Consider the following 15,599-nt stretch of genomic DNA (forward strand, 5'->3'; position numbering starts at 1 on the left):
GGAGGCCTTGGCTCTGCATTTTCAGATCCCAGCATTATCTCAGCTTTCTAGGCTGAATACACTGCTTTCAGGAAGGTTTTCCCTTAAATGCCATACTATTCTCAAGGGAGATTTCTCCAGCCTTTAAAGACCTGTAGAAAAGGAAACCCCACAGCATTCTTTCCACAGGGAGAGAGTGAGGTGTTGGCATCACAGAGAGGAATGCCAACACCTCAGGAGAGGATGCGGGTGGCTTGTGAAGAGAGCCCGAGTCAGAACTGGAAACACCAACACTGGTGGGACAAGCAGAAGCAGAAGCAGAGACCAGGAGCAGGCAAGTGCACCAGGTGCAGAAGTCAGACTAGGACAGAGACCGAGGAAGCAGGGAGAACCAGAGGCGGTGCCAGTGCATGCTGGCGCTGAGAGAGTGTGGTTCCTTACCCTAGCCTTGTCTCTTGTGTCACCCCCCAGGCTGGGCCGGCACCTGATAAGCTTCTGTGGAAAATAGCTGTGTTCTCTGTGTACAAACAGGTTCTCTTGCTTGTTTCGTGTCAAAGCAATGAACTCCTAAGCACCCATGATCAGCGCTCAGGAGGCAAGGGCAGGAGACCGGGTGGCAAGCACCCCCACAGGAGAGGGGTTCGGGAAGTCAGAGGGCAGCCTAGTCCGACTGACTCAAGGTGAAATGTAGAATCTGGTCTGGTGCCATGCCTCACACCTGCAATCCTGTCACTTTGGGAGGTCGAGGCAGAAAGATCGCTTGAGGCCAAGAGTTTGAGACCAGCCTGGTCAATATAGCGAGACTCCATCTCTATGTAAAATTTTAAAATAAATTAAGAAACAAAAGTGTGGGGGGGAAGAAATAATGAATCTCAAAGATGAGGACAAAGTAGTCAGGCTTCAGGAAATGAGCAGAGACTACGTAGAGAAAGAAGAATTTCCTAAGGTCATTTTTTTGGGGGGAAGGAGTTCATTGCTTTGACATGAAACAAGCAAGAGAACCTGTGAGCATACAGAGAACACAGCTATTTTCCGCAGAAGCTTATCGGGTGCCGGCCCAGCCTGGGGGATGACACAAGAGACAAGGCTAGGGTAAGAAACCGCCTCTCTAAGTAAAAAGAAAAACCCAGGCACACCGGTTCAATCTGCACTGATTACTGAGCTTTGGGCCAAATGAAACCTTACAAAAACGTGCATGACGATACTCCTTAGGCTCATTCCTATTCGGGATCCCCCTACTTAATATTTAATTATCCTTCCCAAATGCCAAGGCAAGGTTGCCAACTAAGAGGCTCTGGAAGAGTCAACATAAGCAATATTGAAATTGTTCATTTAAAATCAGCACTGCTGTCGTTAAATGCTGAGGATGTGACAACTGTGAGCCAAAAGGGGAGGAAAATGTCACAAGTCAACACAAGGCTAATCACAAACATCGTGGTCCAATCTAGGATTCCCAGGACTCGTTAGCTGCAGACTAGTCAAAAAGGAGTGAGTCAATGATTGGGGATAAACTGGGCAAAAAGTGCGTAAAATCACTGTATTATTTCTTAGAACTGCATGTGAGTCTACAATTATCTAAAACATAGAAAGATGAGTTAAATCATTAAGGAAAATAAAATAAATATTTGTCCAAACTGAAAAAAAAAACATATTTAGCAGACCAAATCAAGATGCAGCTATTATAATGACATACATATATGTCTATTCTGTTCATGTGTCAACACAGTTTATTTAATGTATTATTCGTATATGTTATTTTTAAATTTTTTTTTAGAGATGGGGTTTCACTCTGTAGCCCTGGCTAGAGTGCAGTAGCCTGATCATAGCTCACTGCAGCCTCGACCTCCTGGGCTCAAGCCATCCCCCAGCCTCAGCCTCCCAAGCAGCTGGGGCTATGGGTGTGCACCACCACACCAGCTAGTTTTTTATATTTTTGGTAGCGATGGAGTCCCACTGTGTTCCTGGACTGGTCTCAAACTCCTGGCCTCAAATGATCCTCCCACCTTGGCCGCCCAAAATGCTAGAATTACAGGCCTGAGCCACCGTGCCCAGCCTTAATTTTTTGAAAAATAGGGTGGCTGGCTCAGTTTGAATAAAACAGGCCATGCAGCTGAAGAGGCAAAGAGAAAGAGAGCTAATATCTGCAAACAGAAACAATCATAGCTGCCACTTGGAGGCCGAGCTCCCAGAAGGCTGTTCTGGCAAGGATGGTGGGTTTCTCAGCGACTATCTGACCCCACAGTCACCTACATAGGTACCTGCGTTCACTTAGATGTGAATATTCTCATCTACTGGTTTCCCCCAGGAAGAGCATCATCTGCAAACTGAGGGATTTCCTACACACAATAACACGGGTGCATTGTGGTGTCATCTTCAATGTGAGGCAATTAGGTCATTGATCTCTAGAAGTCTAGGTGGTGTTCACGTTGCTTTTTGTATGGCTAACTTGAAAATAAGCTACCCACCAGTCCAGGAGTGGAGTATTTCACAAGTTAAGCTCATAAAGCAATGTTTTCACGTAGAGATTTAAAACCCCCTTTCAAAATGTTGTCTTTGCAGGGCCTCCCTTCACTTTGCAGCCAAAGCCTCCTTCCAGTTCTGTCTCTTCACCTCCTTTTTTTCTACTGGTCTGCCTATTCTAGGTCTTTTTTGGCTCTGTGCGCTTACCGACTTAGGAAGTTAGAAGGGCAGATGAAGCAGACTGTGACTTGCTGCGATTCTAGACATTTTCTCCCTGGCAGGCAGTTCAACTCAATAAATCCTTCATCAAGACCTACTCCTAACAACCCTATCCCTTGTCTCTTATCAGCTCCCTCCAATCTTTCCAACATTCACTCTTCTCAAGTTCCCCATCACATCAATGCCCTATCTCACTTTCAGGGGAGGGTTTAACTGTATTTCCTCTGTGAAAACAAGGTAGTTACCCCTTTAGAGTTATTATACCAACTCATCTGCTCTCTCTGCACCCATCAGTACCAGCACTCATTCTCCCCAGCGTCTTACCTAGCCTCATCTGCTCTTACTGCGCCCATCAGTACCAGCGCTCATTCTTCCCGGCATCTGACCTAGCAACACCTCTCACTCTTCTGTCTTCAGTTCCCTCCTCTGGCTTTTCCCTTTCAGCCTACAAATATGGTTAAGTCTTCCCCAGCCTAAAACTATCAAAACTCCTCTCCTTGGCTTTATCAACTTTGAAGCTATTTCCCATTTTCCTTCTGGCCTTATCCCTCAACTGAATATAAGCCAACTTCCATCTCTATTTCACGAAGTTGCTCTAAATTCACCTGCTGCTAAATCCCCAAACCTCAGTTCTAATTTACATGGTTCTTCTAGAGCATTTGGCAATGCTCCCAACCACTGGCTTTTAGAAGTTCTCATTCCCTGAGCTTTCAGAAGACTACATTATTATTATTCAGATCATTCCTTCCTTACTGGCTACCCCTCCTCTTACTGTGAAGGTTTCCCCTCTTTGACCTTCTTCTCTTCTTATTCGGTATGCTTTTCATCTCGGATCTCATCTATATCCAATTACCTTTTATATATTAATAATTCCAAATCTTTAAAACTAACTTATCTTCCAGATGTCTATTCCCAAATTTACTAGAAACAAGCTGCTTCTCCTGTACATTGAAGCTCTCTTAATGGTGTCACTGGACACATGGTACCTCAAGTCAGAAACTTTGAAGTTAGAGAATTATCTTTTTTTTTTTCCTTTGAGATACGGTCTTGCTGTGTTGCCCAGGCTGAAGTACAGTGGCACTATCATAACTCGCTGTAGCCTCCAAGTCCTGGACTCAAGCAATCTTGCCTCCTTAGCCTCCTGCGTAGCCAGGACTACAGGTGCGAGTGACTGTGCCCGCCTAATTTTGTCGTTGTTGAGCCAGGGTCTCACTATGTTAGCCAGGTTGGTCTCGAACTCCTGGGCTCAAGCGATCTTCCCACTTCCTTAACTCTTCCCTGACTCTCACGTGTCATCCATCACAAAGATAGGATGATCATTCTACTCCTAAATGATTCTCAAATCTGTCCCTCGCTCTTTATTCTCAATGTCTCCCTTTAGCTTAGACTCTGAATTTCTCTTCTGGATGAGGACAGCAGCCATCTTTTTCCTTCTGTCCCTAGATGCAGTGAGTGATGATAGTGCAATCTGCTATGTTGCAAATATTACAGTAAGTCTCAGTAGCCCAACTAACGTAATGTGGGTGGAGAGGCAGCGAGAATCATAAGACTGGACCAAAAATAACATAGCCAGAGGCTATTTTATTTTGTGAGAAATCACATAAGTTTCATGGATAAAAAGGTGACTTATTACCAAGTTACTCGTATATATGGTTAGAGAAAGTTTAAAATGCAAAGGAAATGACGATGATGATGCTTTTCCAAGAGCTTTGGCACTATCCTTTGATTTGTTTCTGCAGATACTGCAGTACATCCCAGTATGAAGTCATTGTGCCTTAGCTTGATGTGAAGCACAAAGATTGACCAGGAAATAAATATTTCATATATTTATTACTTCATGGTACTTCCTAGCCCCCCTCACCCCACTTTTTTTGAGACAGGGGTCTTGTTTTGTAGCAGAGGTGCAAACACGGCTCACTGCAGCCTCAACCTCCCAGGTTCAAGTGATCCTCCTGCCTCAGCCTCCCAAGTAGCTGGGATTACAGGCGTGCACCACCACACCCAGCTAACTTTTGTATTTTTTGTAGATTTTTTTTTGCCATGTTGCCTGGGCTGGTGTGGAACTCCTGGGCTCTATCAAACCTCAGCCTCCCAAAGTGCTGAGATTACTAGATTATGGGTGTGAGCCACCACACCTGGCCCCCTTGCCCCTGATTTTTAAGAAATGAGTTTGCATTTCAAATTATTTTTCATGCACAACTTCGTGTCACAAAATATTTAAGTTGTTTTTCTCCAGTTTTAAGTAATCCCAAACATTTTCAGTTGATTCAAAGGGTCTTGGAATATTTAGCAGGTTTGCATAATTGTATTAAATGAAATTTCATGCTATTTATGTTGTGTATTATATAACTCTGTCTCCTGTACTTGCATTTCCCCAAACATTCTGTTCTTCCCTGTCTTCATACATGTTGTCCCTCTGCCTACAAGGTCCTGCTTCTTGTCCGTCTCCAAATTCACTTTTTTTTTTTTTTTTTTTGAGACGGAGTCTTGCTCTGTCGCCCGGGCTGGAGTGCAGTGGCCGGATCTCAGCTCACTGCAAGCTCCGTCTCCCGGGTTTACGCCATTCTCCTGCCTCAGCCTCCGGAGTAGCTGGGACTACAGGCGCCCGCCACCTCGCCCGGCTAGTTTTTTTGTATTTTTAGTAGAGATGGGGTTTCACCGTGTTAGCCAGGATGGTCTCGATCTCCTGACCTCGTGATCCGCCCGTCTCGGCCTCCCAAAGTGCTGGGATTACAGGCTTGAGCCACCGCGCCCGGCATCAAATTCACTTTTGAGGTTCAGTTCAGATGCATCTCCTGCAATTCACCTTCTCTGTTGCTTTCTATCCTGCACACCTACAGAACTGCACTTCATTACTGAGTTTTTCTATGTTTATCTTCCCCACCAACCTTTGGAGCACAAGTATTTCAGTGTTCTCTGTAAACTTAAGATCTAGCATAATTTCTAGAACATAAAAAGCACTTAAGGGGCCAGGTGCCGTGGGATGCTTGTAATCCCAGTGTTCTGGTAGGATGAGGCAGGAGGATTGCTTGAGGCTGGGAGCTCGAGACCAGCCTTGGAACATAGTGAGACTCTATCTGTACAATTTGTTTTTAATTAAGTGGGTGTAGTGGCATGCCCCTGTAGTCCTAGCTACTTGGGAAGCTGAAGGGGGAGAATTGCTTGAGCCCGGGAGTTCAAAGTAGCAATGGGTTTTGATTGCACCACTGCCCTCTAGCCTGGGCAACAGAGCAAGAGACTGTTTCTTAAAAAACAAAACAAAACAAAACAAATAGCACTTAAGAAATAAATTGCTGAATGAATAAATGAATGGTATTAAATACATCATGGAATCTGATTGGCAGTGGTAAGCAATTGGTAAGTCAGTTGAAGCCAAAACACAGATAATAGCTAATTGTAACTGAATGCCTACTATATGCTAGGCACCAAAGTCATTTCATGGAGGTTTTTTTTTTTTTTTAATTGATATAGGCTGGGTGTGGTGGCTCATGCCTGTAATCCCATCACTTGGCCAGGGCGGGAGGACTGCTTGAGCCCAGGAGTTCAAGACCAGCTTGGGCAACATGGCAAATCCCTGTTTCTATAAAAAAAAATACAGAAGTCAGCTGAGCATGGTGGCACGTACCTGTAGTCCCAGCTACTCAGGGGGTTGAGGTTGGAGGATTGCTTACGCCAGGGAGGTTGAGGCTGCAGTGAGCCAAGGTTGCGTCATTGCACTCCAGCCTGGGTGACAGTGAGACCCTGTCTCAAAAAAAAAAAAAAAAAATTGATATATAACCCACATACCATAAAATTCACCTTTTTAAAGCATTCAATTCAGTGGTTTTTAAAGTATATTCACCACAGTTTGGGAAAAGAAACCTTGTATCCATTAGCAGTCACCCCTTATTCCCCCCTCTTCTCAGCACTTGGCAATCACTAATCTCCTTTCCATATGGATTTGCCTATTCTGGACGTTTCATATGTATGGGAATCATACAATATGTGGCCTTCTGTTTCTGCCTTCTTAGCAAAATGTTGCAAGGTTCCCTGTGTAGCAGCATGTATCACTACCTCATTCCTTTCCATGACTAATATTCCATTGTATGGATATACCGCACTCTGTTTCTCCATTCACCAGCTCATGGACATTTGGATGGTTCCCACTTTTGGTCTATTATTAATCATACTGCTGTGAACATTTATGCACAAGATTTTGTGTGGGAGTATATTTTTATTTATCCTGGGCATGTACTTAAGGAGTGGAATTGCTGGGTCATATGGTAACTCTATGCTTAACTTTTCGAGGAACTACCAGACTGTTTTTTGAAGGGGAAGCATCATTTTACATTCTCGTCAGCAATCTATGAGGCCTCTAGTTTCTCCACATCCTTGTCCACGCTTGTTACTTTTTTTTTTTTTGAGACGGAGTCTCGCTCTGTCGCCCAGGCTGGAGTGCAGTGGCTGGATCTCAGCTCACTGCAAGCTCCGCCTCCCGGGTTCCCGCCATTCTCCTGCCTCAGCCTGCCGAGTAGCTGGGACTACAGGCGCCTGCCACCTCGCCCGGCTAGCTTTTTGTATTTTTTAGTAGAGACGGGGTTTCACCGTGTTAGCCAGGATGGTCTCGAACTCCTGACCTCGTGATCCGCCCGTCTCGGCCTCCCAAAGTGCTGGGATTACAGGCTTGAGCCACCGCGCCCGGCCACTTGTTACTTTTTGATGATAGCCATCCTAGTGAGCGTGAAGCCGTGTCGCATTAGTTTCCATTTCCTTAATGATGTTGAGCATCTCTCTCCATGTACTCATTGGCCATTTGTATAACTTTTTTGGAGAGATGTCTATGCAGATCCCTGGCCCATTTTTGAATTGTGTGTTTTTCAAATTCCGTTGTAAGACCTCTTTATATACTCTGGATACTAGCTTTTCTCTTTCTTAATCCTCACAATCACCCTGCTGAAACAGGTAGCTTTTTGTCTCTTTTACAGATGGAGACTAGAGCCTGGAGAATTTTAGTAAGAGGTGTGATTGAGTCTAGATCTGTGATTCTCCAAAGCCTGTGCCCTGTCCACTATTTTATGCTGTTTCTTGGTGATCGAGTTTTAACTGACCGTGAGGTTTAAAGAGGGCCACACCAGTGGGTGGTTAATATAAAGATGAATGTTATGGAATTGAGACCAGGATGTTAGAAACACGATCCACTGATTGCTGAAGTCAGTGGCAGTAGGTCTCAGAGTCATTTGTAAGTAAGTTGGATTATATGATATATAAGGTCGCTTCTTACTCCAAAATTCTCTAATTTAATACGCCTTTTTGTTTTGCCAGCAACAACAAAAGTAATGGTCAGGAAGAGCCAATTCCCTAAGTATTAGGACAGAAGGAAGAATCATCCACTCCCGTAAATCTCTCTAAGGCCTGGGAATAGGGTACTCTAAGAATTTTTGTCCCAATTTATCAATGGAAAAAACTGATCTGCTATCACAGACTTTTTCAAGGAAGGTAATAGCTTCTGCCTGCAGTACAATCACCACCTTCCTTTACACATCGTTAACAATTTTAAATATGAAAACCTGGGTTCTCTCCTTTGTCCTGGGTAAATCAGAACGATGCTATCTTAAGCAAAGACTAACTTACTACCAAGAGGCTTTCTGGGTATGGAAACAATTATTTTGTCCCAAATGCAATTTGCCTAAAAACGGATGAAGTTTTAGTGTCATCCCCTTTGTACTACTTTGTTATCTCCAACACTAGATGATTTCAAAGGAGTCATTTAAAAAAACTTGTGGGCTGGGCATGGTGGCTCACGCCTGTTATCCTAGCACTTTGGGAGGCCGAGGTGGGTGGATCACCTGAGGTCAGGAGTTCAAGACCACCCTGGCCAACATGGTGAAACCCTGTCTCTACTAAAACAAACAAACAAAAACAAACAAAATACAAAAATTAGCCGAGCATGCTGGTGAGCGCCTGTAATTCCAACTACTTGGAAGGCTGAGGCAGGAGAATCACTTTAACCCAGGAGGCGGAGGTTGCAGTGGGCCGAGATCACGCCACTGCACCCCAGCCTGGATGACAAGAGTGAAACTCTGTCTCAAAAAACCCCCCAAAAATCTTGTACACTTGCACAAAACTGCAGAGGCCATGGAACAAAAAAGTAAACTGAGTTGCGTGAGTCATTAACGAAGCATAAACATAGTATTGAGGAGAAGTTACAGAAAACTCAGAGAATCTTTTGAATGAAATATTTTATTGAAAATAGTTAATTTAAAATCTATACATCATTTTTCAAAAGCCGTGTTACTGATAAAAATATCAAACCTTCCAAACAAGGATCATTTCAGTTTCATTCACCCTTGCCAAAGTGTCTCCTTAATTTTTCCAGATGGACATTTTGTTTGAGTTTCTAGTGCCCTCTGGTGAAACACCATAAAACTGCCCAGAAACGTAATTCAGGCTCCGCTTATGATGGAAGGTGAAACAACAGAATGAGCAATGGGACAGGTTGTGATGTGCTGCCTTCTCCCCGAGCTCAGGAAAAAGGCAGCCTCTGTGACTGCGTCTCTCTCTTTAGGGATAAAGTATTCTTCCCACGGACACTCAGCCAAGCTCATTGCAAAATACCTTCTTCCGAAGTTTTTATCATCACTGTCTTCTAAAAAAACAAAAACCTGCCGGGCGCGGTGGCTCAAGCCTGTAATCCCAGCACTTTGGGAGGCCGAGACGGGTGGATCACGAGGTCAGGAGTTCGAGACCATCCTGGCTAACACGGTGAAACCCCGTCTCTACTAAAAAATACAAAAAGCTAGCCGGGCGAGGTGGCTGGTGCCTGTAGTCCCAGCTACTCGGGAGGCTGAGGCAGGAGAATGGCGTAAACCCGGGAGGCGGAGCTTGCAGTGAGCTGAGATCCAGCCACTGCACTCCAGCCTGGGCGACAGAGCGAGACTCCGTCTCAAAAAAAAAAAAAAAAAAACACAAAAACCTGTTGATACAGATGGGATAAATAATGAAAGCCTCTAGGTCATTCAGGACCAGGCCCCTACTCCCCGCAAATGGTAAAAGGACAGCAAAAATGATAAAGCAAGCTGAGCACGCAAGAAAAGCTTTCCTAGTGGTCCCTGATTCTTCACCCTGTCTTCGTAATAATCACTACCGTCACTCTAGTCAACTCAGGTTTACATTTTCTGGCAGCAGATGACCTTGTCCTCAGGTTTCAAGAAGCACACCTCTTCTAAATGGGGGCCATTTCCCAGAGTAGACATCAACAGAGTCTCAGTTCATGCTCCAGACCAAACACTTTCGACTTAAGATTCTTCAGTTCTCCTTGTATCTTACGTGCCCGTCTATTGCTGTCACGGACCTCACACAGAATGGCAAGATCCTGGTTTGCCCAGGCATTAATTGTTGCCTAGGGATTTGAAAAAAAAGAAAGAAAGAAATGATTATGGCATATGCCAGGGGAGAGACAGCGGTCAAAAAGACACAGCTGCGCTAGCTCCTTTTTATGAGATTTTGAGCACACAGGATAAATTCCATCCTTAGTTCGTTCAGCGGCTAACGAAAGAAGGAAAATGTAGAATTAAAGCAGAAATCCCAGGAACATCCTTCCCATACAATAAAGGAGCCTTGAGCTAGAGATCAATGAACAATCAAAGAGGAGTCAGAGAGGCCAGGATAAGCAACACTACTGGTAAATTTGTCAAAGAAGGAAAGCAGGCCTCTCCTCTTTTCTGTAACTGAGCTTGTTTGGAACACAGGCTAACTGGCTAAACCTCATGAGGAAGGCTCCTGAGGCCACTTGTATTCTAAAGAACTGTGTCTGCCGGAAAAAATCACTCCATCCATCAATGACCCACTTTCCCCAACTGTAAAATAGACAGGATTGTTTCATCTACTTCTTGAATTAGGAGGGATGACAATTTCCGTTAAGTTTAGCTCACATCGAAGTATTAATGATGCAATCATTCAGTGATTTCAGGGTATTTTTATCTTCCCTCTAGCATGTGCTTGAACTGATTTTCAGGGAGGCTTAAAGACGGTGATCCGTGTCTATCAGCACGAAACAACACATCCTTCTTTTGAGGGGCCCTAGTGACCACGTTCCCTCACTTCCACCTCTTTTCTCCCTTGTGGCAATCCAGGACCAGCAATTACCTTATACAACATTTGCTCCAGGTCTTTCAGTTTCTGTCGGAGAACCTTAATATCTGTCTTAAAGCCTTCTACTTCCAAGATCCGTCGACGCTCCAATGCCTCATAGCGTCTCGTCATTACCTGTAAACGCTTCCCCATCTTGTTAGTGCGATCCTAAATACGGGGAACGGGAAGGCATTTATGAAGGTGAGGGAAGCGTTTTTCCCCAGCCGTCTGCGCTTCCCACTCCGTTATAAATGGAAGATAGTTTTGTACCTTGAAGATCTCTCTCTTCATTCCCTCTTCCTCACGAATTCGGGCAAGTTCCTCTTCTAAGGAAATGCACTGCTCTTGGTACATACCGGACAGCTTCTTCTCTTGGACTAACTTATCTTTTAGGGACTGCAAGTCAAAGGGACAAAAACTATGAACACTCAGTTCTACAGTTTAGGTAATTCAAGTAGCGCTTAGGCAAAGAAAGAAAGAAAGAAAAGAAGGGATTTCCAGAGGTACAAAGTGAGTTAAGGAACCAAACGACAAGGAACTTTGAGGAGCATCTGAAAATCTCCTACTTCTAGGCCAGTCTCGTAAACCCCGTCTCTAAAGTGTACAGAGTAGAAATTCAAACAAATATTTTTGGCTTTGGGAAGAGTCAGATAATGGACCTCAGAAGCTGTCTGAAGTAAGATATTACAATATATGTTTTTAAAAAGGAAGGATTATTAACAACAACACTTACTATACATGCTGTATTGAGCAGTTAAAATGATCCTTTAAAAACCCAAATCAGATCATGTTACTTCTTTCGCACAATCCTTCAAAGGCCTAACACTGTTGAGAGCTAAGTTCACACTCTGTACCATAATGCACAAGGCCCTCCATGACTGGCTGCTGCCAACCCTGGCTTCTTAAAGGGCATACCACTTCCTCCTTATTCATTCCTCTACAACCAGGATGACAGCCTTCCATTTCCTTGAACATACTCCAGGGCGTATAAACTTGCTTTTCCCTCTGCCAGGAATGTTCTTCCTCAAGGTCTGTATGGCAAGCTTAGTCCCATTTTTCAGGTCTCAGCAAAAGCACCAGATTTGAGACACTGTCTCTGTGCATTCCTTCTATTAATACAATAGACATCCAGCAAACACATATAATCTTCATGTAATTCTTTTATTCCCTTAACACCACATTTTTATAATCTATAATTTTCTTTCTTTTTTTTTTTTTTTTTTGAGACGGAGTCTTGCTCTGTCACTGGGCTGGAGTGCAGTGGCGCGATCTCGGCTCACTGAAACCTCTGCCTCCCAGGTTCAAGCGATTCTCCTGCCTCAGTCGCTACCCAAGTAGCTGGGATTACAGGCGCCCACCACCACGCCTGGCTAATTTTTTGTATTTTTAGTACAGACAGGTTCCACTGTGTTGGCCAGGCTGGTCTCGAACTCCTGACCTTGTGATCGGCCCACCTCGACCTCCCAAAGTCTTTTTTTTTTTTTTGAGACAGAGTCTCTCACTTTGTCACCCAGGCTAGAGTGCAATGGCATGATCTCGGCTCACTGCAACCTCCGCCTCCTGGGTTCAAGTGATTCTCCTGCCTCAGTCTCCTGAGTAGCTGGGATTACAGGCACCTGCCACCATGCCTGGTTAATTTTTGTATTTTTAATAGAGACGGGGTTTCACCATGTTGGTCAGGCTGGTCTCGAACTCCTGACCTCAGGTGATCCACCCGCCTTGGCCTCCCAAAGTGCCAGGATTACAGGTGTGAGCCATCGTGCCCACCCTAATCTATAATTTTCTTAGTTATTTGTTAATGTTTCTGTTTTTTCTCACCCATTAAAATGTAAATACCACGAGGACAGACCTTGTTTAGATGACTGTAACTCTAGGGCCTAACCCATAGTAGAAGTGCAGTAAATATTTGTGTTTTTTGTTTTTTGTGAGACGGAGTCTCGCACTGTCACCAGGGCTGCAGCGAAATGGTGTAGTCTCAGCTCCCTGCAACCTCTGCCTCCTGGTTCAAGCAATTCTCCTGCCTCAGCCTCCAGAGTAGCTGGAATACAGGCACCCACCATCACGCCCAGCTAAATTCGTTTTGTATTTTTAGCAGAGACGGGGTTTCACCATCGTTGGCCAGGCTGGTCTTGAATTCCTGACCTCGTGATTTGTCTGCCTCGGCTTCCCAAAGTGCTGGGATTACAGGCGTGAGCTGCTGTGCCCAGCCAGCAGTGCAGTAACTATTTGCTGAATGAATGAATAAACAAGGCTAATATTTTAAATCCCGAAGCGCTATAATGATCAGCTGTTCTTCGAAACCTAGTTCTTGAGGCAGCTGCTACCAGAGCTTTCCGCACTGAATGGACCTTACATTACAAACTGTAGGTTCTTTGGAATTCCTTCAACTCTCCCAGAAAAATAAATAACTTATTTAAGACCTAAGGACATTACCTTAATATATTCACTTTGAGCATGATGGCTCTCATGCGTAACAGGCAACACTTTTCCAATTTTATCTTCTTTCTTCTTACACTGCACCCCATATTGCTTAATCTTTGACATCAGATTATCTTTTTCAAGCATCCATGACTTCTCTTTATTTTGGTTTTCAGATCTGAGTTGCAGAAAATCTTTGGTGCTTTCATAGAGCAGCTCTTGGGTGTGGTGAAGACTAGGAAAGAAAGTACAAATGCAGACATGAGGACGCACACACAGCACACCTGAAAGCAAGGATTATTCCACAATGGAAGAGAATGGCTCTTTTTAAAATTGTGTAATATATACATTTTGTAAAATATTAGCAGTTGAGGCCAGGCGTGGTGGCTCACGCCTGTAATCCCAGCACTCTGGGAGGCCAAGACGGGCTGATCACGAGGTTGGGAGATGGAAACCATCCTGGCTAACACAGTGAAACCCCGTCTCTACTAAAAATACAAAAAACTAGCCAGGCGAGGTGGCGGGCGTCTGTAGTCCCAGCTACTCGGGAGGCTGAGGCAGGAGAATGGCATGAACCCAGGAGGCGGAGCTTGCAGTGAGCTGAGATCCGGCCACTGCACTCCAGTTTGGGCGACAGAGCGAGAATCCGTCTCAAAAAAAAAAAAAAAAAAAATAGCAGTTGTAAAAATCTGATCACTGGCAATCTTACAGGTTTTACTGGGCAAAGTATAACATATCTACCCATGCTCACTGGTTCATAGACTGGTCTTTACAGGCATTTCCCTGAGTGCTCATTTCAGGTTAGATGATTAGAAGGACACACAGCCTACATAAGTATGGACCATTCCTAGGAATCAGACAAGGAAGAACTAAATCATGGTGTTCTGACAAGTTAATACAAATTCTATAGTATCAAAAACAGCTTTGCTTTTGTGTATGCTGTGCTCCATGCAGAACTGCCTGTATCAAAATTTTATCCTTTGTTTATTTTAAAAAGAACTTTTTTGTGTTTGACAGGGTCTTGCTCTGTCACCTAGGTTGGAGTGCAGAGGCACAACCACGGCTCACAGCAGCCCTGACCTCCCGGGCTCAAGCAATCCTTCTGTCTCAGCCTCCTAAGCAGCTGGGACCACCTCCCAGGGCGTTTGCCAGCTCATTAAAATTTTTTTTGTGTGTGGAGACCGGGTATTGCTATGTTCCCTAGGCTAGTCTGGTCTGGAACTCCTGGGCTCATACAATCCTCTCGCCCCAGCCTCCCAAAATACTGGGATTACAAGTGGGAACTGCTGCACCTGGCCTCCTTCTTAAAAAATCAACTTCCTGTACGAAGTCGTTTTCAACAACTTTAGCCTATTTTAATTCCTCCATTCTCTGAAATTCCATCCCAGTGTTAATGTTCCCTTGTCTTATGATTCAACACTTGCTCATCTGTCACATTTTAACTGTCAACATGCACTTTTTCCCACCCTGAGTGAAAGCATATACCTTACTTATTGCTGATTTTTGCTCCAATGCCATGAGATTGTCAAGGATAATACTAACTACTGGATATACACAGGCAGTTAACAGATTCTTGATGACCCTTTCCTGAAATTCAGAGATAGACGACGTTTCTATCTTTAAAAAACAATGTCCTTGGAAGTTAGCAACTCATCAGTTTAACATTAGCCCCTAGAAAAATGCTATACTGAATGATCTAACTGCTTGCAAGAGTATTAAATACCATGAAGCAATCACTACAGTTTTCTACTGAACAAATAATGTCAGATCCACTTATTTTCATGAGTAAAAGGGCACACAGATGCGAGGAAAATGGTAGCATAGTGCCAAGCACACAGTAAATGTCACAAGATGAATGTATACAGTCAGGTATGTGTGCACGTATATAAAGAGAGATTTCATTCAGTTACCACACGGATCTCTCTCACTTTCAATGAGTTATTTTATTCTTACATTACGTTCTCAATCTCAAACTGGGAAAGTACGGGCTTGTTAAAATACAAGTAGCTTGAAAGTGACACCCGAAGGACAGTCATTAATGGCCTTGGATTTCTTCTTAGGAAGATCTGTCTAATGGAAGGAACTGATCACATGCTCAGATATGAAGATAATGCTAAACAAGGAAGGTTACTGATATTCTGGAAAACAGATATAAAATTACAAATTACTGTGACAATTTGAAAAATATCTGTCCCTTAAAAAAAAAACCCAATGAAAAGTCAAGATGCTATATACTTAAGTGCAAAAATACTAAAAATAAAAATGCAGATGGAGAAATACTGACCAAATGCAAACACATTATACTATGTTAAAAGACACATAGCAGGCTGGGCACAGTGGGTCACGCCTGTAATCCCAACACTTTGGGAGGCTGAGGTGGGCGGATCACCTGAGGTCGGGAGATCGAGACCAGC

At 43.9% G+C, this 15,599-nt stretch overlaps 1 protein-coding gene across 1 annotated transcript in view; it reads right to left on the bottom strand.

Annotated features, from left to right (window-relative positions):
- Positions 1-8,858: 8,858 nt before the first annotated feature.
- The window catches only part of CCDC77 (coiled-coil domain containing 77), a 35,463-nt gene continuing 28,722 nt past the window's right edge, over positions 8,859-15,599 (bottom strand). The window contains 5 exon segments of the mRNA XM_011957138.1: positions 8,859-9,299; positions 9,611-10,036; positions 10,783-10,935; positions 11,038-11,163; positions 13,201-13,420. Of these exon segments, the coding sequence (XP_011812528.1) occupies positions 9,890-10,036; positions 10,783-10,935; positions 11,038-11,163; positions 13,201-13,420 (646 nt within the window). The 3' untranslated portion in view covers positions 8,859-9,299; positions 9,611-9,889.

Source organism: Colobus angolensis, unplaced genomic scaffold (genome assembly GCF_000951035.1).
Source record: "Colobus angolensis palliatus isolate OR3802 unplaced genomic scaffold, Cang.pa_1.0 Scaffold437, whole genome shotgun sequence".
Classification (NCBI taxonomy): Eukaryota; Metazoa; Chordata; class Mammalia; order Primates; family Cercopithecidae; genus Colobus; species Colobus angolensis.